At 35.1% G+C, this 23,723-nt stretch overlaps 1 protein-coding gene across 2 annotated transcripts in view; it reads right to left on the bottom strand.

Moving 5' to 3' along the window:
• Positions 1 to 9,922: 9,922 nt before the first annotated feature.
• LOC117340916 (beta-1,3-galactosyltransferase 1-like) overlaps positions 9,923 to 23,723 on the bottom strand; it is a 47,360-nt gene continuing 33,559 nt past the window's right edge. For both annotated transcript variants that reach the window (XM_033902700.1, XM_033902699.1), the window contains one exon: positions 9,923 to 15,160. In XM_033902700.1, coding sequence (XP_033758591.1) covers positions 13,883 to 14,971 — 1,089 coding nt within the window. In that variant the 5' untranslated portion in view covers positions 14,972 to 15,160 and the 3' untranslated portion in view covers positions 9,923 to 13,882. The remainder of the gene's footprint in view (positions 15,161 to 23,723) is intronic.

Below are 23,723 nucleotides of genomic sequence, written 5' to 3'. Positions count from 1 at the left end.
TTGGCAATAATTTCCCATTCTCGTCACCCCAATCCGGCTGAAGATATGGTGTTGATTGTGAAATATCAGATCGTGTTACCCTGTACATTTATATACAATTTAAATATTAGCATTTGGGCGCCTATCCACATTATAAACTTACCAGATATGCAGTGTATATTTGATACCGAAAACGTGACTTCATTCCATGCGTATGGATATATAATTTTATTTACGCACAACAGCCATTCAGTGTTTAACTAATCGAAATTTCGAGACGCGACCCATAAATCAAAACAGAAATAGAAAAAAAAAAAAAAAAACCCCAAAAACCCAAAAAAAAACAAAAACAAATCTCTTCGGTAGTTTAATAAGAACATGTCACAGGTGTGCATCACTATCATATGACTTTGCCTACGCGTTAGTGATAGAGACAACAGACAACTCAAGCGAATGTAAAGCCATTCGATAGTGACGTGCCCCTGTGTTCCGACCCCATCAGCAAATCGTGCTGTTGTATAAACTGCCAGTTGTTGACATATCTCTACGCATCACATAAATAACTTCAAATTATGATTCTTACTGAATTCAAACGTTTCAAGCTTCATATTCAATCCCAAAATCGACACAGCTGCATGATACGCAGATGACAATTGGAAATACGAGGGCTGTTTGATATGTTTAGAAACTCATATTGAAGGATTCGAATTTTGCCGGACATATTGTATTATTTTTGAATATAATCCCCTTCAGTATCTATACAATTTTGCCAGCGGTGTTTAAGGGCCTCAATGCCTCTTTTATAGAACCCCTTTTCTTTGGTGTGAAAATCATCCACTGCATGTATGATGTCATTATCGGACTGAAAGTGGGTGCCTGAAATAGCTATTTTCAGTTTTAGGTTTGGAAATAGATGAAAGTCTGATGGAGCAAGATCAGGTGAATAAGGCGGATACTCAATCAATTCATAGCCACAATCGTGAATGGCAGCCTTTGCAATGACAGACTTGGGAACAGGGGCATTGTCCTGATGGAATAACAACGACGTTTAAAAGATGAACATATTTAGAATATTGTTGATACGGTTTCTCTTAAAATGCTTATTTATAACTACTCTTGCAGGATAAATAGAACACATAGTCAGTGTCTTCAAATATAAGCTGACAAAAGCGACTAGCAAAAGTGGCGAGCAATATAAGCTGTATTTTGGCGAGGGTAAAGAAAGCGCCAAAATACAGCTTATGTTTTTTTACACTGGGCATGTATTCTATCGATCCTGCAAAAGTGATCATCAATAAGCATTTTTATGACTCTGACCATGTGTTTATTTAAGAGGTACTCAAAACATAAACATATCAAGTACGGTCGATCTAAATGCAAGAGTTTTGCAGACATAAATACCTTAATGCGTTAGAGACAGTTTCATTCTTAGATAACACCAGTAACAACAGTTGTCTCTGCTATCTGTACCTATCTTTACTAACCTCAGACGGTGATATGGTCCACAGTGATATCGTATTACCCTGTATATATATAACACCAGTAACATATTGTTACTAACCTCAGACGGTGATATGGTCCACAGTGATATCGTATTACCCTGTATATATATAACACCAGTAACATATTGTTACTAACCTCAGACGGTGATATGGTCCACAGTGATATCGTATTACCCTGTATATATATAACACCAGTAACATATTGTTACTAACCTCAGACGGTGATATGGTCCACAGTGAGATCGTGTTACCCTGTATATATATAACACCAGTAACATATTGTTACTAACCTCAGACGGTGTGATGTTCCACAGTGAGATCGTGTTACCCTGTATATATATAACACCAGTAACATATTGTTACTAACCTCAGACAGTGTGATGTTCCACGGTGAGATCGTGTTACCCTGTATATATATAACACCAGTAACATATTGTTACTAACCTCAGACGGTGAGATGTTCCAGTGAGGTCGTGTTACCCTGTATATATATAACACCAGTAACATATTGTTACTAACCTCAGACGGTGAGATGTTCCACAGTTAGATCGTGTTACCCTGTATATATATAACACCAGTAACATAGTGTTACTAACCTCAGACAGTGTGATGTTCCACAGTTAGATCGTGTTACCCTGTATATATATAACACCAGTAACATATTGTTACTAACCTCAGACGGTGAGATGTTCCAGTGAGATCGTGTCACCCTGTATATCTATATAACCAGTAACATATTGTTACTAACCTCAGACGGTGAGATGTTCCAGTTAGATCGTGTTACCCTGTATATATATAACACCAGTAACATATTGTTACTAACCTCAGACAGTGTGATGTTCCAGTGAGGTCGTGTTACCCTGTATATATATAACACCAGTAACATATTGTTACTAACCTCAGACAGTGTGATGTTCCACAGTGAGATCGTGTTACCCTGTATATATATATAACACCAGTAACATATTGTTACTAACCTCAGACGGTGTGATGTTCCAGTGAGGTCGTGTTACCCTGTATATCTATATAACCAGTAACATATTGTTACTAACCTCAGACGGTGAGATGTTCCAGTTAGATCGTGTTACCCTGTATATATATAACACCAGTAACATATTGTTACTAACCTCAGACAGTGTGATGTTCCACGGTGAGATCGTGTTACCCTGTATATATATAACACCAGTAACATATTGTTACTAACCTCAGACGGTGAGATGTTCCAGTGAGGTCGTGTTACCCTGTATATATATAACACCAGTAACATATTGTTACTAACCTCAGACGGTGAGATGTTCCACAGTTAGATCGTGTTACCCTGTATATATATAACACCAGTAACATAGTGTTACTAACCTCAGACAGTGTGATGTTCCACAGTTAGATCGTGTTACCCTGTATATATATAACACCAGTAACATATTGTTACTAACCTCAGACGGTGAGATGTTCCAGTGAGATCGTGTCACCCTGTATATCTATATAACCAGTAACATATTGTTACTAACCTCAGACGGTGAGATGTTCCAGTTAGATCGTGTTACCCTGTATATATATAACACCAGTAACATATTGTTACTAACCTCAGACAGTGTGATGTTCCAGTGAGGTCGTGTTACCCTGTATATATATAACACCAGTAACATATTGTTACTAACCTCAGACAGTGTGATGTTCCACAGTTAGATCGTGTTACCCTGTATATATATATAACACCAGTAACATATTGTTACTAACCTCAGACGGTGTGATGTTCCAGTGAGGTCGTGTTACCCTGTATATATATTACACCAGTAACATATTGTTACTAACCTCAGACGGTGAGATGTTCCACACTTAGATCGTGTTACCCTGTATATATATAACACCAGTAACATATTGTTACTAACCTCAGACAGTGTGATGTTCCACAGTTAGATCGTGTTACCCTGTATATATATAACACCAGTGACATATTGTTACTAACCTCAGACGGTGTGATGTTCCAGTGAGGTCGTGTTACCCTGTATATATATAACACCAGTAACATAGTGTTACTAACCTCAGACAGTGTGATGTTCCACAGTTAGATCGTGTTACCCTGTATATATATATAACCGGTAACATATTGTTACTAACCTCAGACGGTGTGATGTTCCAGTGAGATCGTGTTACCCTGTATATATATAACCGGTAACTTATTGTTACTAACCTCAGACAGTGAGATGTTCCACAGTGATATCGTGTTACCCTGTATATATATAACCAGTAACATATTGTTACTAACCTCAGACAGTGAGATGTTCCACAGTGATATCGTGTTACCCTGTATATATATAACCAGTAACATATTGTTACTAACCTCAGACGGTGAGATGTTCCACAGTTAGATCGTGTCACCCTGTATATATATATATATAACACCAGTAACATATTGTTACTAACCTCAGACGGTGATATGGTCCACAGTTAGATCGTGTTACCCTGTATATATATAACACCAGTAACATATTGTTACTAACCTCAGACAGTGTGATGTTCCAGTGATATCGTGTTACCCTATATATATATATAACCGGTAACATATTGTTACTAACCTCAGACAGTGTGATGTTCCACGGTGAGATCGTGTTACCCTGTATATATATAACACCAGTAACATATTGTTACTAACCTCAGACGGTGAGATGTTCCACAGTTAGATCGTGTTACCCTGTATATATATAAAACCAGTAACATAGTGTTACTAACCTCAGACGGTGAGATGTTCCAGTGAGGTCGTGTTACCCTGTATATATATATAACACCAGTAACATATTGTTACTAACCTCAGACGGTGAGATGTTCCACAGTGAGATCGTGTCACCCTGTATATATATAACACCAGTAACATATTGTTACTAACCTCAGACGGTGATATGGTCCACAGTTAGATCGTGTTACCCTATATATATATAACACCAGTAACATATTGTTACTAACCTCAGACGGTGAGATGTTCCACAGTTAGATCGTGTTACCCTGTATATATATATAACACCAGTAACATATTGTTACTAACCTCAGACGGTGTGATGGTCCACAGTTAGATCGTGTTACCCTGTATATATATAACACCAGTAACATATTGTTACTAACCTCAGACGGTGAGATGTTCCACAGTTAGATCGTGTTACCCTGTATATATATAACACCAGTAACATATTGTTACTAACCTCAGACAGTGTGATGTTCCACAGTTAGATCGTGTTTACCTGTATATATATAACACCAGTAACATTTTGTTACTAACCTCAGACAGTGTGATGTTCCAGTGAGGTCGTGTTACCCTGTATATATATAACACCAGTAACATATTGTTACTAACCTCAGACAGTGTGATGTTCCACAGTTAGATCGTGTTACCCTGTATATATATAACACCAGTAACATATTGTTACTAACCTCAGACGGTGAGATGTTCCACAGTTAGATCGTGTTACCCTGTATATATATAACACCAGTAACATATTGTTACTAACCTCAGACAGTGTGATGTTCCACAGTTAGATCGTGTTACCCTGTATATATATAACACCAGTAACATATTGTTACTAACCTCAGACGGTGAGATGTTCCAGTTAGATCGTGTTACCCTGTATATATATAACACCAGTAACATATTGTTACTAACCTCAGACAGTGTGATGTTCCACAGTTAGATCGTGTTACCCTGTATATATATAACACCAGTAACATATTGTTACTAACCTCAGACGGTGAGATGTTCCAGTTAGATCGTGTCACCCTGTATATATATAACACCAGTAACATATTGTTACTAACCTCAGACGGTGAGATGTTCCACAGTTAGATCGTGTTACCCTGTATATATATAACACCAGTAACATATTGTTACTAACCTCAGACGGTGAGATGTTCCAGTTAGATCGTGTTACCCTGTATATATATAACACCAGTAACATATTGTTACTAACCTCAGACAGTGTGATGTTCCACAGTTAGATCGTGTTACCCTGTATATATATAACACCAGTAACATATTGTTACTAACCTCAGACGGTGAGATGTTCCAGTGAGATCGTGTTACCCTGTATATATATAACACCAGTAACATATTGTTACTAACCTCAGACGGTGAGATGTTCCAGTTAGATCGTGTCACCCTGTATATATATAACACCAGTAACATATTGTTACTAACCTCAGACGGTGAGATGTTCCACAGTTAGATCGTGTTACCCTGTATATATATAACACCAGTAACATATTGTTACTAACCTCAGACGGTGTGATGTTCCACAGTTAGATCGTGTTACCCTGTTTGTATATAACACCAGTAACATATTGTTACTAACCTCAGACGGTGTGATGTTCCAGTTAGATCGTGTTACCCTGTATATATATATATAACACCAGTAACATATTGTTACTAACCTCAGACAGTGTGATGTTCCACAGTGAGATCGTGTCACCCTGTATATATATATATATATAACACCAGTAACATATTGTTACTAACCTCAGACGGTGTGATGTTCCAGTGAGATCGTGTCACCCTGTATATATATATATATAACACCAGTAACATATTGTTACTAACCTCAGACGGTGTGATGTTCCAGTGAGATCGTGTCACCCTGTATATATATATATATATAACACCAGTAACATATTGTTACTAACCTCAGACGGTGTGATGTTCCAGTGAGGTCGTGTTACCCTGTATATATATAACACCAGTAACATATTGTTACTAACCTCAGACGGTGAGATGTTCCAGTTAGATCCTGTTACCCTGTATATATATAACACCAGTAACATATTGTTACTAACCTCAGACAGTGTGATGTTCCACAGTGATATCGTGTTACCCTGTATATATATAACACCAGTAACATATTGTTACTAACCTCAGACGGTGAGATGTTCCACAGTTAGATCGTGTTACCCTGTATATATATAACACCAGTAACATATTGTTACTAACCTCAGACGGTGTGATGTTCCAGTGAGATCGTGTTACCCTGTATATATATAACCGGTAACATAGTGTTACTAACCTCAGACAGTGTGATGGTCCACAGTGAGATCGTGTTACCCTGTATATATATAACACCAGTAACATTTTGTTACTAACCTCAGACAGTGTGATGGTCCACAGTGAGATCGTGTCACCCTGTATATATATATAACACCAGTAACATTTTGTTACTAACCCCAGACAGTGTGATGTTCCACAGTGAGATCGTGTTACCCTGTATATATATAACACCAGTAACATATTGTTACTAACCTCAGACAGTGTGATGTTCCACAACCAGATCTGTCTACAAAGGTCACTAAAAGGGCCAAAGTAAATTGACATACAGATGGGCGTCCAATACATTCTAGTAAGTGTTTTGGTAAATAAAAGTGATCTTCAGGCATGTTCGAATGTAATTCAAACTGGAGTTTGAGTAAACAGCGAACATTTGAATGATCAAATTTAGTCACAAATACCAATACTACCAGAGTAATACGGAGGTCATGTTAACAAAAAAATGAGTAATTCAAGATATATCGGTGAATACAAAGAAAAGTCTGCACAGCAAATCCATTATATATTCATACCGAAAAAATTAAACAAAAAATTACCGAAGTGCATTGGAGAAGGAAGTTAAATATTGACACTGTTTTAAATAAACAACTCTCATATTCAACTGGATTTTACAGTGGCATATTTTTTTCTGGTTTGTGAGTTCTGGCTCCAGAGTCAACACAAAAGTTGTGCAATGTCGCCATTGCTGGTGCTGGGTATACAGCCACGTGGATTTTCCTCGAGGTCTCTGGTTTACTCCTACAGTAAGACCTCTCGCGCACTTTAATACGGGCCAACAAGCTAAGCTGATATAACTTATTTCGCAATTGTTATAAGATAATTTTTGCAATCAATACCCATATCAGTGGGACAACAGTAGTTCGGGGAAAAAAAACACAAACAAAAAACAGAACACAGAGCAGACAGGTATATATTAAAACATTTTAATTATTTCTCTGATAAATTCATTTTTTGCATGTCAAAATAATTTATCGTTTAGTGGTTTGATTTGTGCGGCCCGAAATGACATTGATCTTAAACGAGCCGTTAAACACCCTTATAACTATTTGTTATATTAATTAGATAAATGTGTTTCCCCCAGACAACACGGTTCGATTTGAAGGACATTATTTTTTTTATGTTTGATAACGATATGGACAATGAGACTGACATATTACTAACATAGATATTGGACATACTTGAAAGACATGTAAGTACCAGGAAGTTTAATACCTGATACCTTAGTCAGACCACAGTTTACTCTATAACTGTAATTGATAACTCTTCAATAATTGCTGTCTTTAAAGGGACCGTTTATCTTTGTTTGTAATCATTGATAAGAACTATAGATGAGCGTTCATACAGCGGTACCACGTGACAAACACTGGTACGGGACACCATATTCCTTCAAACAAATTATCCCAAATAGGAATACCGTGTTACTAGGCTATTATGATCAACCAATTAGAGGCATAAAGCAAACATATCACTTAACGACAAAACAAACACTGTGAACGGATTGCGCAATAACAAAGGGAACCTGCAAATGTATTGTATAACTGTAAAATTTCAAGGGGGCTAACATTTTGCAGTTGTCCTAGTCGGACTAAAATTTCGGGCAACCACGAAATGTAATCATTCTATACATTAATTGGTAGGCATCAATTTTCGTGTTATATGTTAAATGATCGTATATAAAGCAAAATTTAGCCCCCGTGAATAATACTAACTATACAGTATGTGGTTTATTGGTTCAGACCTTTCGTTTTATTGATTAATGAAATGTGTCTATGTTCATATCAACAGTATCATTACTCAACAAATCGGTCTCTAATAAAGGCCTACGTCACATTTTCGAATGTAGTGTTGTAATGTCAATAACTTGATACCTTGGTATGCATTAGGCATCAAAAGCATGACATCAACTGTATCTCACCAAAGGCATGACACCAAAGGCATCGAATCAAAGACATGACATCAAATACATGACACCAAAGGCATGACTCCAAGGGCATGACACCAAAGGCATCGAGTCAAAGACATGACATCAAAGGCAGACACCAAAGGCATGACTCCAAAGGCATGATATCAAATACGTGACACCAAAGGCAGACACCAAATGCATGACTCCAAAGGCATCACATCAAAGGCAGTGTTAATCTTCCATTAAAGCAAATTTCAAGAATATTGACAGAATAAGAAACAGTTATACTCCATGTACGTTTTTTTTTCACTCGTGAAGAATGTACAACAGGTATAACAAGTGATTATAATCATGGGATAAAAGGCATATCCAATTACCCCACAGAGTTGCCAGAGTTATCCATATAGAACCATTGTAATAATGCGTGAAGAATATATAGATTGTATTCAAAACAAAACAGTGTAAAGATTAAAGATATGATAACAAAATTATCATTCTAAATCGAAAAATTGAGGGCAGAATACGAATTAGAAAATAAAATAAAGATAAAAAAAAAGCATGCCTGGAGACTCTTGAAAAAACCCCAATGAGAATAAGACCAGGTTTTCCGACATACACATCTAGGTCACGACGACACCGCGATACAAATCTAGGTCAGGGCGACACCCACCATACAAATTTAGGTCACGACGACACTCGCCATACAAATCTAGGTCAGGGCGACACCCGCCATACAAATCTAGGTCAGGGCGACACCCGCCACACAAATCTAGGTCACGACGACACCCGCCATACAAATCTAGGTCAGGGCGACACTCGTCATACAAATCTAGGTCAGGGCGACACCCGCCACACAAATCCAGGTCACGACGACACCCGCCATACAAATCTAGGTCAGGGCGACACCCGTCATACAAATCTAGGTCATGGCGACACCCGCCATACAAATCTAGGTCATGGCGACACCCGTCATACAAATCTAGGTCATGGCGACACCCGTCATACAAATCTAGGTTTAATCCAGTTAACAGCATTCATTTTTATTTAGTTTCAAGAAATTTAATCCCAACATATCAGCTAAACATCACATTTTTCTTGTTCATAAAATTATGGTGTTATTTCGTCTTTTTACAACATTTTATGTGTAACTACATGTATATCACACAATATTCATAGAGAATGAAACAGGAATCTTCTATTTTCATTATTTTACTGTGGATTCTGGAACTTGTTGCAAATGAGCACTTTAACTCAAGTCAATGTCACATTTCGAATTGCATTGTAACGTCATCATTCATATGTTTATGTAATATTGATTTTCAAATTTGATTTGATACACATGAAATATTTTGTCTGCAAACTGTCAGGGGACCCAAGTATGTAGTGTAGATGTAAATGTTAATTACAATATCAAATTTACATATACAGTAACAAATATATCAACCTTAATAATGAAAAGACAGATTTTTGCTTTACTTTAAAAATCAACACACAAGATTTGAATCTAAACACAAACTTTAAACATCAATCATAGTATTTCATACTAGTATACAGGACAAAATAATTAATAAAAATCACACGATTTTAAATCGGGAACAAATATTAAAATGTTAAAAAATACAATACTACACCTAGGGTGAGCAATACAGAACAGTTTTACAAAATCATATTAAAAATCAAATATACAAATCATGAACATTTATCACCCATTCTCACTTTTAAAACATTTTTTTAAAAATGTTCTCGGCATCAGAACGACGAAACAGCTGTATGATAGTGTTTTTGTTTATTATGTCAAACATCCATTACATTCGTTTGAGATTACCGTATAGTTTAATCTGTCGTTTGACTTTTACAGACTAACTGTAAATAATACTGTCTCTCAGAATGAACTCGTGAATTTGATGTTCTTTACAAATTTCCAAAATCACAAAAAAAAAAAAAAATCATTAAATTATTGTGTTCATGTGTCTCTCCTTATATACTAGTGGCCTACATATTTGATCTTATGATCTTATTTTCTCCGTTTTTGAGTTGGAAGCTTTCCGCTTAATCATGATAACGCCAATGTTACCGGGTTGGTTTACAATCTATATATATCGTTTTTACGGCAAGTACTTTGGGTCCGCCAAATAATCATTGCACTAACCTGCTAAAATAATGGTTGTCCTAAACTTTCTTACAAACGTTTACAACTTTTTTGCTTGTGTCCATCATTTGTAGAATTTTGATTCATTCCTAGTAAATTCCAATTCTAATGCTAATCTATGGTCACTACTTATTCTCGATGTTATTTAATAGTGTTTAAGTTACAGTAGCTGTTAATAGAGTAAAGTTGAAAAGAAAATGATCATGTGACGAATATTATAATGACGTCACTGTGACGTAAGGACGTGGCATTAGGATAGAATAATCACATCTTCATTGTTTTGATTTCAATGGAGGCAGTTTGCTTCCTGCAACACAGATGGTTTGGTTTGGTTTATTTTATTTAACGTCCTATTAACAGCCAAGGCCATTTAAGGACGGCCTCCCGTGCGTGCGATATGCATGCGTGTGGTGAGTGCGTATGTGTGTTTTGGGAGGCTGCGGTATGTTCGTGTTAAGTCTCCTTGTGATAGGCCGGAACTTTTGCCGATTTATAGTCCTGCAACAGAGAAAACCTCATGAGCGTTAAAGATATTATTGCACAAGTTTGGCATGAACGCCACACCATAGAAATATATAGTCTGCCTATCACAAAACATGGCACCCTCTGTATATAAATATGTCTAATTAGCACCAGTAAATGGGAACTATCAGGACGAAAGTTAATAAAAAAGATAGAGGCGAAGACGATAGAATTTCGTCGGATTACAATTATATTTCCAAATTAGATTGATAAGCTCTTTTTTTGGAAGGTGGAAAAAGCGGAGTATTAACATTTTGTATCAAACTATACAAAAGGTGATTTCGTGTTTTCTATCGATCATAATTGCACGATGGCTCTTGGTCAGAAATATAGCATCTTTTTCCAGTCATATCATTGGATAGTTGTATATTTCCTCCCCGCATTTTCCAAGCATTGTATCAGTTTAGATACTGTATAAGTTTAAGTGTTGTTTAGTTTAAGTATTGTAAAATTTAAGTATTGTATAAGTTTGAGGTTACAACATCTCAAAAATGGATCCAATATGAAGTGTATCCATTATTCGTCTCCTTCTGGGATCACACACTGGGTCCTTTTTATCACAAATGACTATGATGTTGTCTAATTCATTAATTGAATCCTAGATTAAAGTTGTATATTGAAAGGATACCTCCTATGTCTGTTTTATTGAATATCTTTCTGTTCTGTAGAAAGACGATGGACAATTTTGTATTTGGAGAGTAATGGATGTGAACGATTGAAGGAAATGAAAGTCCTGGCAATTTGGTTTTGTTTTGTTTTATCTAAAACAATACCAACAGGTCATTTGAGGGCGGTTTCCCAGCGCGAGAGATGTGGAACTAATGGCGACTTTATAGTGCTACCTAATTGAAGCATGCTTACGAAGACACCCAGCAGGACACCTCAATCGGTCCCCATTGTACTGACAATGGACGAACCAGTAGTTAAGCTAGAGTAATGAACAAGTACATTGTTTACCGATACAATGGATGGATGGAGGGATCGATGGATGGACGGACGGTGATATATGATAAACATATCAAGATTGGATGGAATTGAACGATTTAATCAATGCATAAATACCGACTGTTATGTTTGGATATTTAGGGAGTGAGAGCTCTCTTGTGAGGGAAATATTTATACAAATACTACTACCTTTAAGCCAGAGGATCTACGATATCCACTTAAAAAGATATGTAATCAGGAAAACAAAACCCATTTTAAATAAATTTAAGATATACCTCACATTATTTTTTCCCTATGATGATTGTGATTAAGGAAACATTGACGATTGATTTACCTAATTAGTATCGTACAGATAATAATGACCTGCTTATTTTAACATGTTTAGTACTAAACTCATTTCACGCGTGATTTTTAAGGTAGACGGAAGTTTATACGTTTTCTCATTCACACATTATATAGTTGTTTTTGTGTGTGTTTTTGTTGTTGCTTTTTCTGAGGAAGTCTCATAGCTCCTATGCCTTTGATATTATTGTATCACTCTCCCTCAAACTCGGTTAGAGATTTGCGAAAAAGAAAGGTCTGTTGATATCTGCGTATGATAGGTATATCCTAAGGAATACCTCACTTCTGGACGAAGCTGTACACTCTCTAACAGTTCATTCATATCCCAGACTTCAACATTCAACCCTATCAATAGGCTGATCTCCGAGTACTGGATCAACCTATTGTAGACTATTATATAATTGTTTTAACAATTGAGCTGAAATGTTACCGCGGAATGTACAACAAACAATGGACCGTTTGAACAGTCAGCGTACATTATTGATAAGCTCAGTGTATTAACGTTTCCAAATAACAACCCTTTGTTTGTAACGATATGCTCTAACAGGCCAATTGTAATCTAGTCGAGGACAGTCAGATCAATTGTTCTACCCAGGATTTCAGCTTGTTTGGCGGATGGGAAAGATCTATTTGATTGTATATTTGTTTGTGCAAATCTACATATGTAAAAATAAATCGTCTCGTGACTTCAGAGAATTCTGAAAAACAATCCGTACTCAATAAAAACATTAATCCGGGTTGTAACTGGCGATTTAATTTTACTTTTATTTAGTTATCATATGTTAGTTAAGGTAAATGAACAATCTGCTTATAGTGTATCGTAGATGACGACTTGTAGAACAATCTTTAAAATATCTAAACCTTCCCAAACGTAATATTTTCTGTAGGAGAGGACGCAATACCGTAAACTTACTCGTATTGGCGAACAAAATTTTTCGAATTTTTGAATGAACCTATTTTAACAGATTAACGTGATGCTCATTCACATTATTTTGTATCTAAATACAGTGTAGTGTATACAATGTATTAAGCGCAATCATGATTAAGCCAATGCGGCCTGCATAAAACAATGCTAAACTAAAATTTTCGCTAAAATAAGATTATCGCTTACGAAGATACTGCTTTAAATGTGTTATATTTTCGCGTCAGAAAAAAAGAAAAGCTTCGGGGATAGAGTAAAATTACACATTTTGAAAAGTATACAGAAAATTAGGCACCGTTCATAATTTTGAATGAAAAACATTATATCGTATAAATACTTTATTAATCGGGGTATCCTCTAGAACAGGACGTGTGAGAAATACTACGGATTCAATGCGAGGCTTAAACATTTATCTATTAAAGCTTTTCAATATAAAACATTATAAAAGTATAGAAAACTTCTTACGGGCTAAGCTATGCCTTTTATATAAACAAAGATTAGGAAATGTTTTGAATATTTGAGAAATTGAGACATATTGTTAACAATCTTCCCAATTCTTCTCTGCACCTTCTTCAAATCCTGATAGTACTTGTTCACCGTAACACTCGTTATTCCAGAGTTTAAGAAGTAGTTTCGGTGATACACGATGCGAGGTACGCATAGTTTCACTTTTGTATACTTTACTATTGATAGGAGAAACGATCCCACTGTTGAATCCTTCAATGAAGTGAAGACTTTTACCGATTCTTTCAACACATAATGAAACAAACACATCCTCCAGATAGAAAAATGGAACATGTTTGGAGACTTTATATACGTCTTTCAACATTCTCATACTTGTGACGTAGCCTGTTCCGGAACAGTATCCTGGGTAATATTTTTTAGGATAATACTGGTAGGACACGTACCACTTAGATGTTTTGTCCCGTACAGGATCTGCTTCAGGAAAACACTTGCCTCCGATGGATGTTTGAAGTTGTTGGGAATTATCTCTAATAGCTTTCCTAACACCGGGTATATTGACGTACATGTCGTCATCGGTCTTCATCAAATATTGCGCGTGCGCACAATGTGTAGATGCCCATTTAAAGGCCATCATTGTTTTGATTGACAAATTAGTATATGAATCATGAAAATCTTCTTGTAGAATATCGTTATAGAGTTTACTCTCCTCTAATAATGCTGCATTTGCGTCTGTATCATTGATATCGCCGAATATGAAGGCGTACCTGATGTCTGCCGTGTTGTTTTTTGTATATGTCAGCCATGTTTTTCGATACATATCTCTTCGTTCTCTGTTTTTGTGGATACTGGAAATGAGTACCAATATGTTAACTTCCGGTGAAGAAGAACTTACTTCACAGATCTTGTCACTGTTGATGAGAAGTTTGAAATCATGTGGGTTACAGTTGTAACACTGCTCGTGACGATACTTATAGGCCTCGGTATGATTGTACACCACAGAATTTCTATATTTTACATGAAAAATATTTGGTCCGTGAATAAAGAAAATTATAAAACTCACAATACACACTATTGCAAGTAGCTGCCGAGAGCGTGCCTTCCTTTGTAAATTGGAAAACACCATCACACCACCGTTCTTTATCATATGAATCAAGTCGGCCATGTTGAGTTTTTAATCGATACACGTTTCCAATAAAGTTAACACTTTGCTCCACTCCGGACAAATCGTTATAATACAGATCACCGATAAATTCGAGCTTGGTCTGGGCACAAAAGCTGTGTAAGGACACGTTTCAGACTGGAAATCATTGTTCCATGGATTCCGTAATAATTCCGGTTAGTCATGATGAACCTGAAGAGTACAAATCAATAAAGACTTAAAAAACAAATATTAATCATTTTAAAACAAATAGAACTACCCATGAAATGATTTTGATAATAGACATTTAATGGAATGCGGATTCTAGCAACTATGCTTCTATTGAGGCAATGCTTTGATATAGCTTTATAAAGAGAACGCATTAAAATATCTCTAGAAGAACGTAATAATGTAAACATGTTAAGGAGCACATTGAAAGAACTCTAGTAAAACGCATACATTTGCAAGGTTTTCCCTGACTCGCAAAAACCTGCATTTTGACTCCTAAAATTGCCAAAGGACTCCCAAAATTGATAGAGTTTTACTACATATTAATTGTGATTAGATTCCCAGGACTCCTAAATTTATTAAATTTGAGGGTCCCAGGGAAAACCCTGCATTTGCATATATTAAGTGCATGAAGAGTTATATCTCTTCGTAGAAAACTCGTTAAAATATTTATAAAGACGAATGCATGAATGAAATTATTTAGAAAATGCAGTTAAATACCGTCTATTGAGAGTAAGTATAAATATGATTATAAGGAACCGTGACTAAAACACCTTATATAACTGATACGACTTGAGGTTAAACTGTATTTCAGTGATAAATCAACACATGTAACAAGTAGTATAACAACATTAATATAAATAGTCGGGTTCAGAAACAAGTGGATATTACTTTGAATATAACTTTCACTGTTAACCATACCATGAACAATTATATATTCAATGGACATAATGGTAAAAAGGAAATGTTTTACACGATTAATGAAAAAACGCGCTTAAGATGTGTACATGAAAGTTGTTTATGTGTATTCAGTTACATCGCATGATGACTTGTAATATTAATAGAAACCAGGTCCAGTTGTGTAAAGAAACATAATAAGACGAAATTTCTGTAGAAGGCACTGTCGGATTTTAAAATGTGAAATGACGTAACAGTTCTATGATTTCAATATACTGTATAATTGGCAAAGTTCGCGTGGTTTTCAATTTCGCTGTATTTGCGGTCATTAAAAAAAAACGCAAAAATAAATACCAAGCCAAAATTTTGTATAAACACACAATGTTTGCAAGACGGTGTTTAACTTTGACAAATATTCATTTTTCGTCAACAAAACCAAATCCTTTATTTTCGTCAGTGTTTATACAAAACAATATAACAGAACATTGCTAAATCATACAGAAACTTGTACAATTGTGACGAGTAAAGTGTAGTAGTAGTATTTCACTCGATATTAAAAACTTCCAATTTCTTATTCTACTGAAGAAAAAAAACTATAATTGACTAGACGTGAGAGATTCATGGATAGATTACCACCAACAGGACAAGGTTATTACAATTTAGAAAACAAAGCACAGAGAAGCGACAAGGTTCTTGGAAGTTTTAATGAGGACAATGCGATTGTTTAGAGGAACAAGGACGTATCTCCAACATGGCGTGCTTAGACGTAATTAAAGGGACGTATTTTTAGATTTTGATAAATTACAACTACGAGTGAGCTTTTCTTAGAGAATATGTTCTTTATATCAATGGAAATTGTCTAATTCTTTCAAAACCCAGTACTTTAACAGAATTAGACCATTTCAATTGATATAATGTACAAATTCTATAAGAAAATCTCATTCGTAGTTGTAATTTATTAAAATCTAAAAATTGATAAATTTGAGATACGTCCCTTTACTTCTAAGCACTCCATGTTGGAGATACGTCCTTGTTCCTCTAAACAATCGAATATATATTGTTTACGGGTCTTAACGTCCCCGATACAAGCAGGGTGATGCGTGTGGAGGATACACCACTGGAACAGTCCACAGAGATAAAACACACAGAAACAAAGGATCAGAGTAAGATCAACGGCAGGGTTTTCTCAGTCCTATACAGTCAATGGATTTTAGTCGGAATATATCTAATACTAGGCAGCAGCTAATCAGTTGCCATTAATGCTTGAATTCATAATGGATAAACCTTTTAGTAGCTACAGACTTCTATGACATATTTTTTTTTGAAATATATAAATACCGGGGGGGTGGGGGGGTTACTTCTGTAGATATTTCGAATTGCGGGAAATATATATCAGGTCTGAAATCTGTGGGTATATCTTTCCCTTTTTAATTAACTATTTTGCTATGATTCATTTATTTATTTTATTTGTGTATTTATTTACTTACATTACTTTACTCATTATTAAATTTATTTCTGAATTAATGGATGTAATGTTTTTCATCACCGCAGGAGTCTCATCAGAAGGTTCTCCCATAGGTAATGGGGTCACTTGAAAATGCAATGTACCCTTTATATACACCATCATAATACTCTCCTCTCATTTACCTTCTATTGACAAGTGACTAACCTACCAGTAAAGTTAAGTTTAAAGCCGAACTTCAAACAGTGACAAGTAATGTAATCCAGATATCAAAAGCGACTGTTTAATCTCCCGTAACAGAGCTCTGCAGTGAAAACTTTCATCACGAGGGTAGACAATGATTGCCCAGTCAGGCATTAGGGTATATAAGGAGGTAGCTAGGAGGTCAATAGCCAGATGTTAAAAAATAACCTCGACACAGGTCACTATCTGTTCCTTTCGTGTGTAGTATTTAACTTGTGCCCAACGGTTATCTCTTTGAAAATTTGACCTAAAGGTCCTGTCTTTTCATAAAAGCTAAATTTAGATTTTTTTTTTTTTAACTTTTAAGAATTCTTTATTTCCGTCTGAATCACCTATATAGAAATCACAATTTGACAAAGCTATCTATAAAAAAATGCACGCTTGCCATTTTCTGCCATTTTACTGCTAAATTTTATGTTACCATTTCAGTATACAGATACATATATAGACAAAAAGACAAAGACAAAATACTCCTTTTACATGTACAAATGTTTACATATCATTCTCTTGTACTTGAACTTGACTTATTTATCGAAAAACAAAAAATACAGATAAAACAACAAAACCATAATTCCAACTCAAAATCAGTACAACATGGGCAAAATAAAAAAAAATATGCATAAAGATCCTTGAAAAAAAGTACGATGAGAATAAACCCAGGTGTTGCGGTAGAGTAACCGTCTTCTGCTTTATCGACGACACCAGATCTACTTCTTATCAAAGTTAAGTCACATTCTCAAAGTGAGAATAAGGGTGGAGACAACGAAAAACTAGGTATATAAACAAGCAAAGAACATTTCGGAATTCCTATCGAGTAAGGAAATATAATCTTTCCATGTGTCTTTTCCCTTTTTTAAAATTGGAAGATAAACAGGTATGTAACAATAGATTTACATGATAATATTTTGTTTATACACGCTATCAATTATCTCAATTCCTTCTTATATAGACCCCATCTTCTGTTTTAATATTCAAGGTATTGTTTTAGAATCTTCAATGTTAGATCTTTGTTTTACACTAGATGATACGAAATTCATCCACATCATGTAAGTGAAAAAATTACAACAAAATTCATCATTACATCTTAACACAGGAAACACCATACCATATATATATTATCATAATTTAACATATCTTTGTATCTTGAAGTATGTGTATTTGGGGTTATTCACCAGCAAAATATTACAAGGATTCTTAGCAATTTACTAGATCAAGTTTCTTTCAGGACACTTTTTTCTATTAGGCAAATAATGTAATAGAAGATTATGTCAACATCTTGATAATGGCGACTCGACTTTGTGTAGAAATATCGTGTTCGTACAGACTAAAAACTTGTGTTCGTATACAGCTCATAATTACCATGGTGGTAGGTATTCATGTATATAGCCAGGGGATGTGGACAGGGTCTAGGTTATATCGGGTACCATGAACAATGGTACGCCGTTCACGCCTTATACACATTCACGAAATATGTTGATCAGCACTAACTGTTGGATGACCTTGTGCATGACTGACATACCTGGTCCTCAAACAGTTCAAAATCCCAACATTCCAAACAACACAGTGGTAGGAACTCGACCGTTAAATAAGCGTTTGTCACGTCAAGCAGAAGATCAAAATACCTCGTCTGTTTACCGGTTATTTTGTCCTAAAATGGCGGTGTATAATGTTCCTGTGTTTTAACAATGCGATATAGCTTGTGGCTGTGTATTGATACTGTGATATAGTTTGTGGTTGTGTATTGATACTGTGATATAGTTTGTGGTTGTGTATTGATACTGTGATATAGTTTGTGGTTGTGTATTGATACTGTGATATAGTTTGTGGTTGTGTATTTATACTGTGATATAGTTTGAGGTTATGTATTGATACTGTGATGTAGTTTGTACGTTTAATCTTTCGTTTATTTATTTAATTTGAATGCCACTGAAATGTATACATTTAGTCCTTGTGGGTTGACGATTCGGTAAAGTTTGTAATTGCTAGTTGTCACTTTTTTGTCTGTGTGTTGGCAATGGTATACAATTTGTCCCGAAGTCCTGACGGTGTGGCGTATTTTTGTCGAAATAAATGTGTTATTTTTAAAGTTAAAATTTATTTTTGTAGGAGACCGGGGTTGTACATTCTAAACCCGTTGATGTCGATAATTTCACAGTTGATAAATATAGAATTCATGCGAATGTAGAATTTGTGTTTATTACGAATGGTGTCGACAACATGCAATGGAAACATCGCCTCCCAAAACGGAACTAGATGTTATAATTGTAGGAATTTATTTGCACACTTAGATACAAAATGAGAGGTACATGTATGATAAAGCCGTATCATACGCCTACTTCGTTAGTGATAAGGGCCTAAGGCGTTGGTAAATATAGGGGGTGGGGGTGGAAACTAAAGAAAAAGGTGAAAAGAAATGTCAACATCTGAATTGGGTTATGCGTTAGCCACATAACTCAGTAAATGTCATAATTTTTTATATTGGATTCAAACGACATTCAAACACATACCTGTAATACCGACATTGTGTGTCCTCTTTGTCCCTACTAATCCCAAGCTAGACGTATTGTCAGTGGTGTAAATATTAATGAACGCATTTCATTCCACTGTTATTCGTTCATTCTATGATGAAAGGCCATACAGAGCCGTGTATGGATGCACTGAATATACGTAGAACATGTAGCTATTATAATATCGGATCATTATGTCCATAACTGATCGGTCTCGGTTTCTTTTTCCTGTCACGTTCATAACCCGTCTACAAAATCGTGTTCTGGTCTTTCTTGTTTCAATCTAATGCCACGGCTACAGCGAAATATTTAGCATGTAAATTAAACCAAGCAGGACATCTCGCTCGAGTACTCTATCTACAGTATGAAATGATAACAATTATCTATAAACTACAATTTTTCTCGGCAAAATACAATTCAAAATCATTAAAGTATACAACATAGTCGACATATGATGGCAAAGCTCCATATTTAAATTAAAACATATCTTTATGAAAAACAGAAAACAGAAATGCAAAATGGAAGGAATATATAACAAACAAATCATATGTTTGCAGCAGAGCGAGTTTTGGTTTTATCATGAAAAGTTTTAAATAATTTAGATTGATTTTTGAATGGCAATGACGTTTGTTTGGAAAAGAAGTCCAGGATAGTCTATATAGAATATTAATGAGATTTTGAACAGGAAGAATAATAGTTTTATGTATTTCAGAATTGAGATAACGAACAGGACGAGGAACAGTTATCTGTATATCAGAAAAGTCATTATTAATATTTTTTTCAACTTTAAAAGAATTCTGGATAAAAAAATAAAGACCAGATTCTACAACAGTATTGCGTGTAGATATTAAAATCAAACGTAGACCAAATGTTGAGTCATAAGATACCACTTCCGTTACATTACGAGATCCAAAATAATTTAGATTATTCATTCAAATTAAAATAAATATCTGATTAAATATTTTGGTTTCAAATCAATAAATCTAATTGCATTAATGATAATAGCAGGTTATCTTATTGTTGACCAATCAGAAAGTCACTTTCTATTTATTGCATTGAAAGTCCCTTGGTGACGGTAGAATAAGGGTATGCCCATTATCATCTACCGACTAGTCCGTCTTGGTAACACAGTAAAAAATTATAAATCACATGTTGTGGCAGCTAAATTAATAAAAATAACCTGATCCCAAATTCTTACTACAGTACATACTAACCGACATACCTAGTGGCTGGATTTTCTACCCCGTCTAACCAACAATTTACATCATAAAGGCATCAATGGATGTTACACGATATCAGAGTCCCCCAGTCCGACACCCGATCTACGGTGAATAGTTTTTATGTGGTCACGTGACAGCAGCTCTGCCTTTCCAGACGATAATATATTTTTTCTTAGTAATAACTACTGTTTTGGAAGTCAATATATCAATATAAACCGAAGGTCTTTGAATTCTTAAACTCATTAGACGATCTGATATCTGAACATGTCGTTAAAAAGACAAATGTCGTGAATGCCTGGTCACATCATGTTCAGGCCTGAATTCAAGATGAAAATGCACATCAATTAAAACGTCCCGTGAACGCTGAAAGGAGACATTGAAAATTATCCGAAATTGGATGTCGTAAATTGTCAAAATGCTGTTATATAACTATATGAATAGATGTTTTCATGAGAGCGGATTAGGTTCGCCCCGTTTTCGAGACGTTGGTGAAGAATCGAGTGCGGATTTCAAAGCATTTCCAAACCTCACAACGTGCGTTGGTTAAATCATTTGTTGAAAGAGTTCGACCTCGATAATCTCTTTAAACAAAAGCGCTTGTTCAAAGCGACAAATATCTGACAAATTGTAATCATGTTCGATTGAAAACATGGCGTTGTACATATTTTACGGGTTTGCGCATTTACCTTGCTCGGAAATTTTAATCTTCTTGCTTTATCTTTTGGTTTTGAAAGTAATAAGCCATTATAATTGCAATCCGAAGAAATGAGTCCGTACTCCGTCTCTTTTTGTAACTTTCCCTCTTTCTAGTTATTATTGGGACATTTTGTTTTTATTTCTATTTTTTCATCATTTAGAAGCAGCGCATCCGCTTTCTGCCATTAAACAGATTAAAATACAACAGTGTGAACACAAAATCGTACAAGTCTACAGACATCATATTACTACATATCTAATGTAATAAAAGCCAGTCTGGCCAATTTATTATTCCTAATCGATAAAGGAGAAAACTCAAATATTTACTGACATCAATCGCCACTCATAAAACATGCCTAAATCAAGTATTTTATTTACACTCTCTAACACTTATTTCTTAAAGGACGTTCTAGAATATCGTGTCCGAAAACGCACAAGTCACGTATTTTGAAGTATTTTGAAGTATTTTGAAGACCAGACTAAAGCTGACATAGAGATGTCAGTTCAACGATCACCTCTGTAATGATTCGCAATTGAACATTGGTGCAGTTTGTCTTCCTTTCGATCATTAATAATTGGATATGTTTTTAATCTTCAGTATCCTTCTCCAGAAGAGAACAAACCTAGTAACTTTTCCCATTCAGACTGGATTCTTTACCTTTCCAAGGTAATAATATACCATGTATATTTTTGGCAAATTTGTTATTTAAGCATAGAACTGTTGTTGTATGGTATTTAATTCACATCATGTTGTTTGCTTTCAAAGCTCTGGCATTCAAATAGATAATAAATACCATACAAAAACAGTTCAACGCTTATATTTACATTCCTTTTACTTTTTTAAACGCTATAATTCATATCAAAAATTCATAATTCCCGCCTTATCGACTGTCAGCAGATTTTTTGTCCGTTGTTGGAACAGCTGGAACATGGTCGCGTGCTTTTTGGCAAACAAAATAGTACATGGAAAATTTAAAAAAAATCAAGTTTTTTAATCATTTTATTATCAACGTATTGGGCAAATGGCATATTTTTTAAAACAAATAATGTAGACAAAACAATTAGTCGTTAAACTTCATTATCCTGGATATTGTAGTTTCGGTTTGTGTTGTATTAATACGCCGATAAGTGTAGCGCGTGATGGATGGCATATAAACGTACATCAATGCCAGAGCTCTCAAACAGACTATATAGTGACAATGCCAGACAAATGTAAATATATAAATCTAAAATAACAAACTCTATGCAGAAAATTCGCCACAATCAGTGTTTTTCCCAAGACATTGAATTTCTTGTATATTTACTAAAGCATAGGGTTATATTTCCACCAAAATTACAAAACTGAACAACAAAGTTGATCTTGTGATAAAAACAAAAGAAAAAGAAACAAAACAAAAACAAAACAAAAATATATTCTAGTGCTTGTATACGGCACCGTACAAATCTATCCAAATTATTAACTTTCAAAATCAATTAGAATTCAAAGAAAGACGAGCGTAATCGAGCGGAAGGTATCTTTTACAGTTTACACAGTGTACATTTATAAAATGGTGGGTTGTTCCATGTACATCTATACTCTAGTTTAACTGTTCTTTGGTTTACAAAGCACGTGGATTGTTGATGCAACATTCGAATCTCAAACATAAAAACAATAGAAATAATATATTTATAGGACACAAATAGAATTGATCTGTTAGCAACTTTTTGATTTTGATTTATTTATTGCCCCAAAATTTAGCAGA

The sequence above is a fragment of the Pecten maximus genome, chromosome 13 (genome assembly GCF_902652985.1).
Source record: "Pecten maximus chromosome 13, xPecMax1.1, whole genome shotgun sequence".
Classification (NCBI taxonomy): domain Eukaryota; kingdom Metazoa; phylum Mollusca; class Bivalvia; order Pectinida; family Pectinidae; genus Pecten; species Pecten maximus.
Note: the sequence above shows the minus strand (reverse complement) of the source record. Positions and strands in the feature narration are given on the sequence as shown.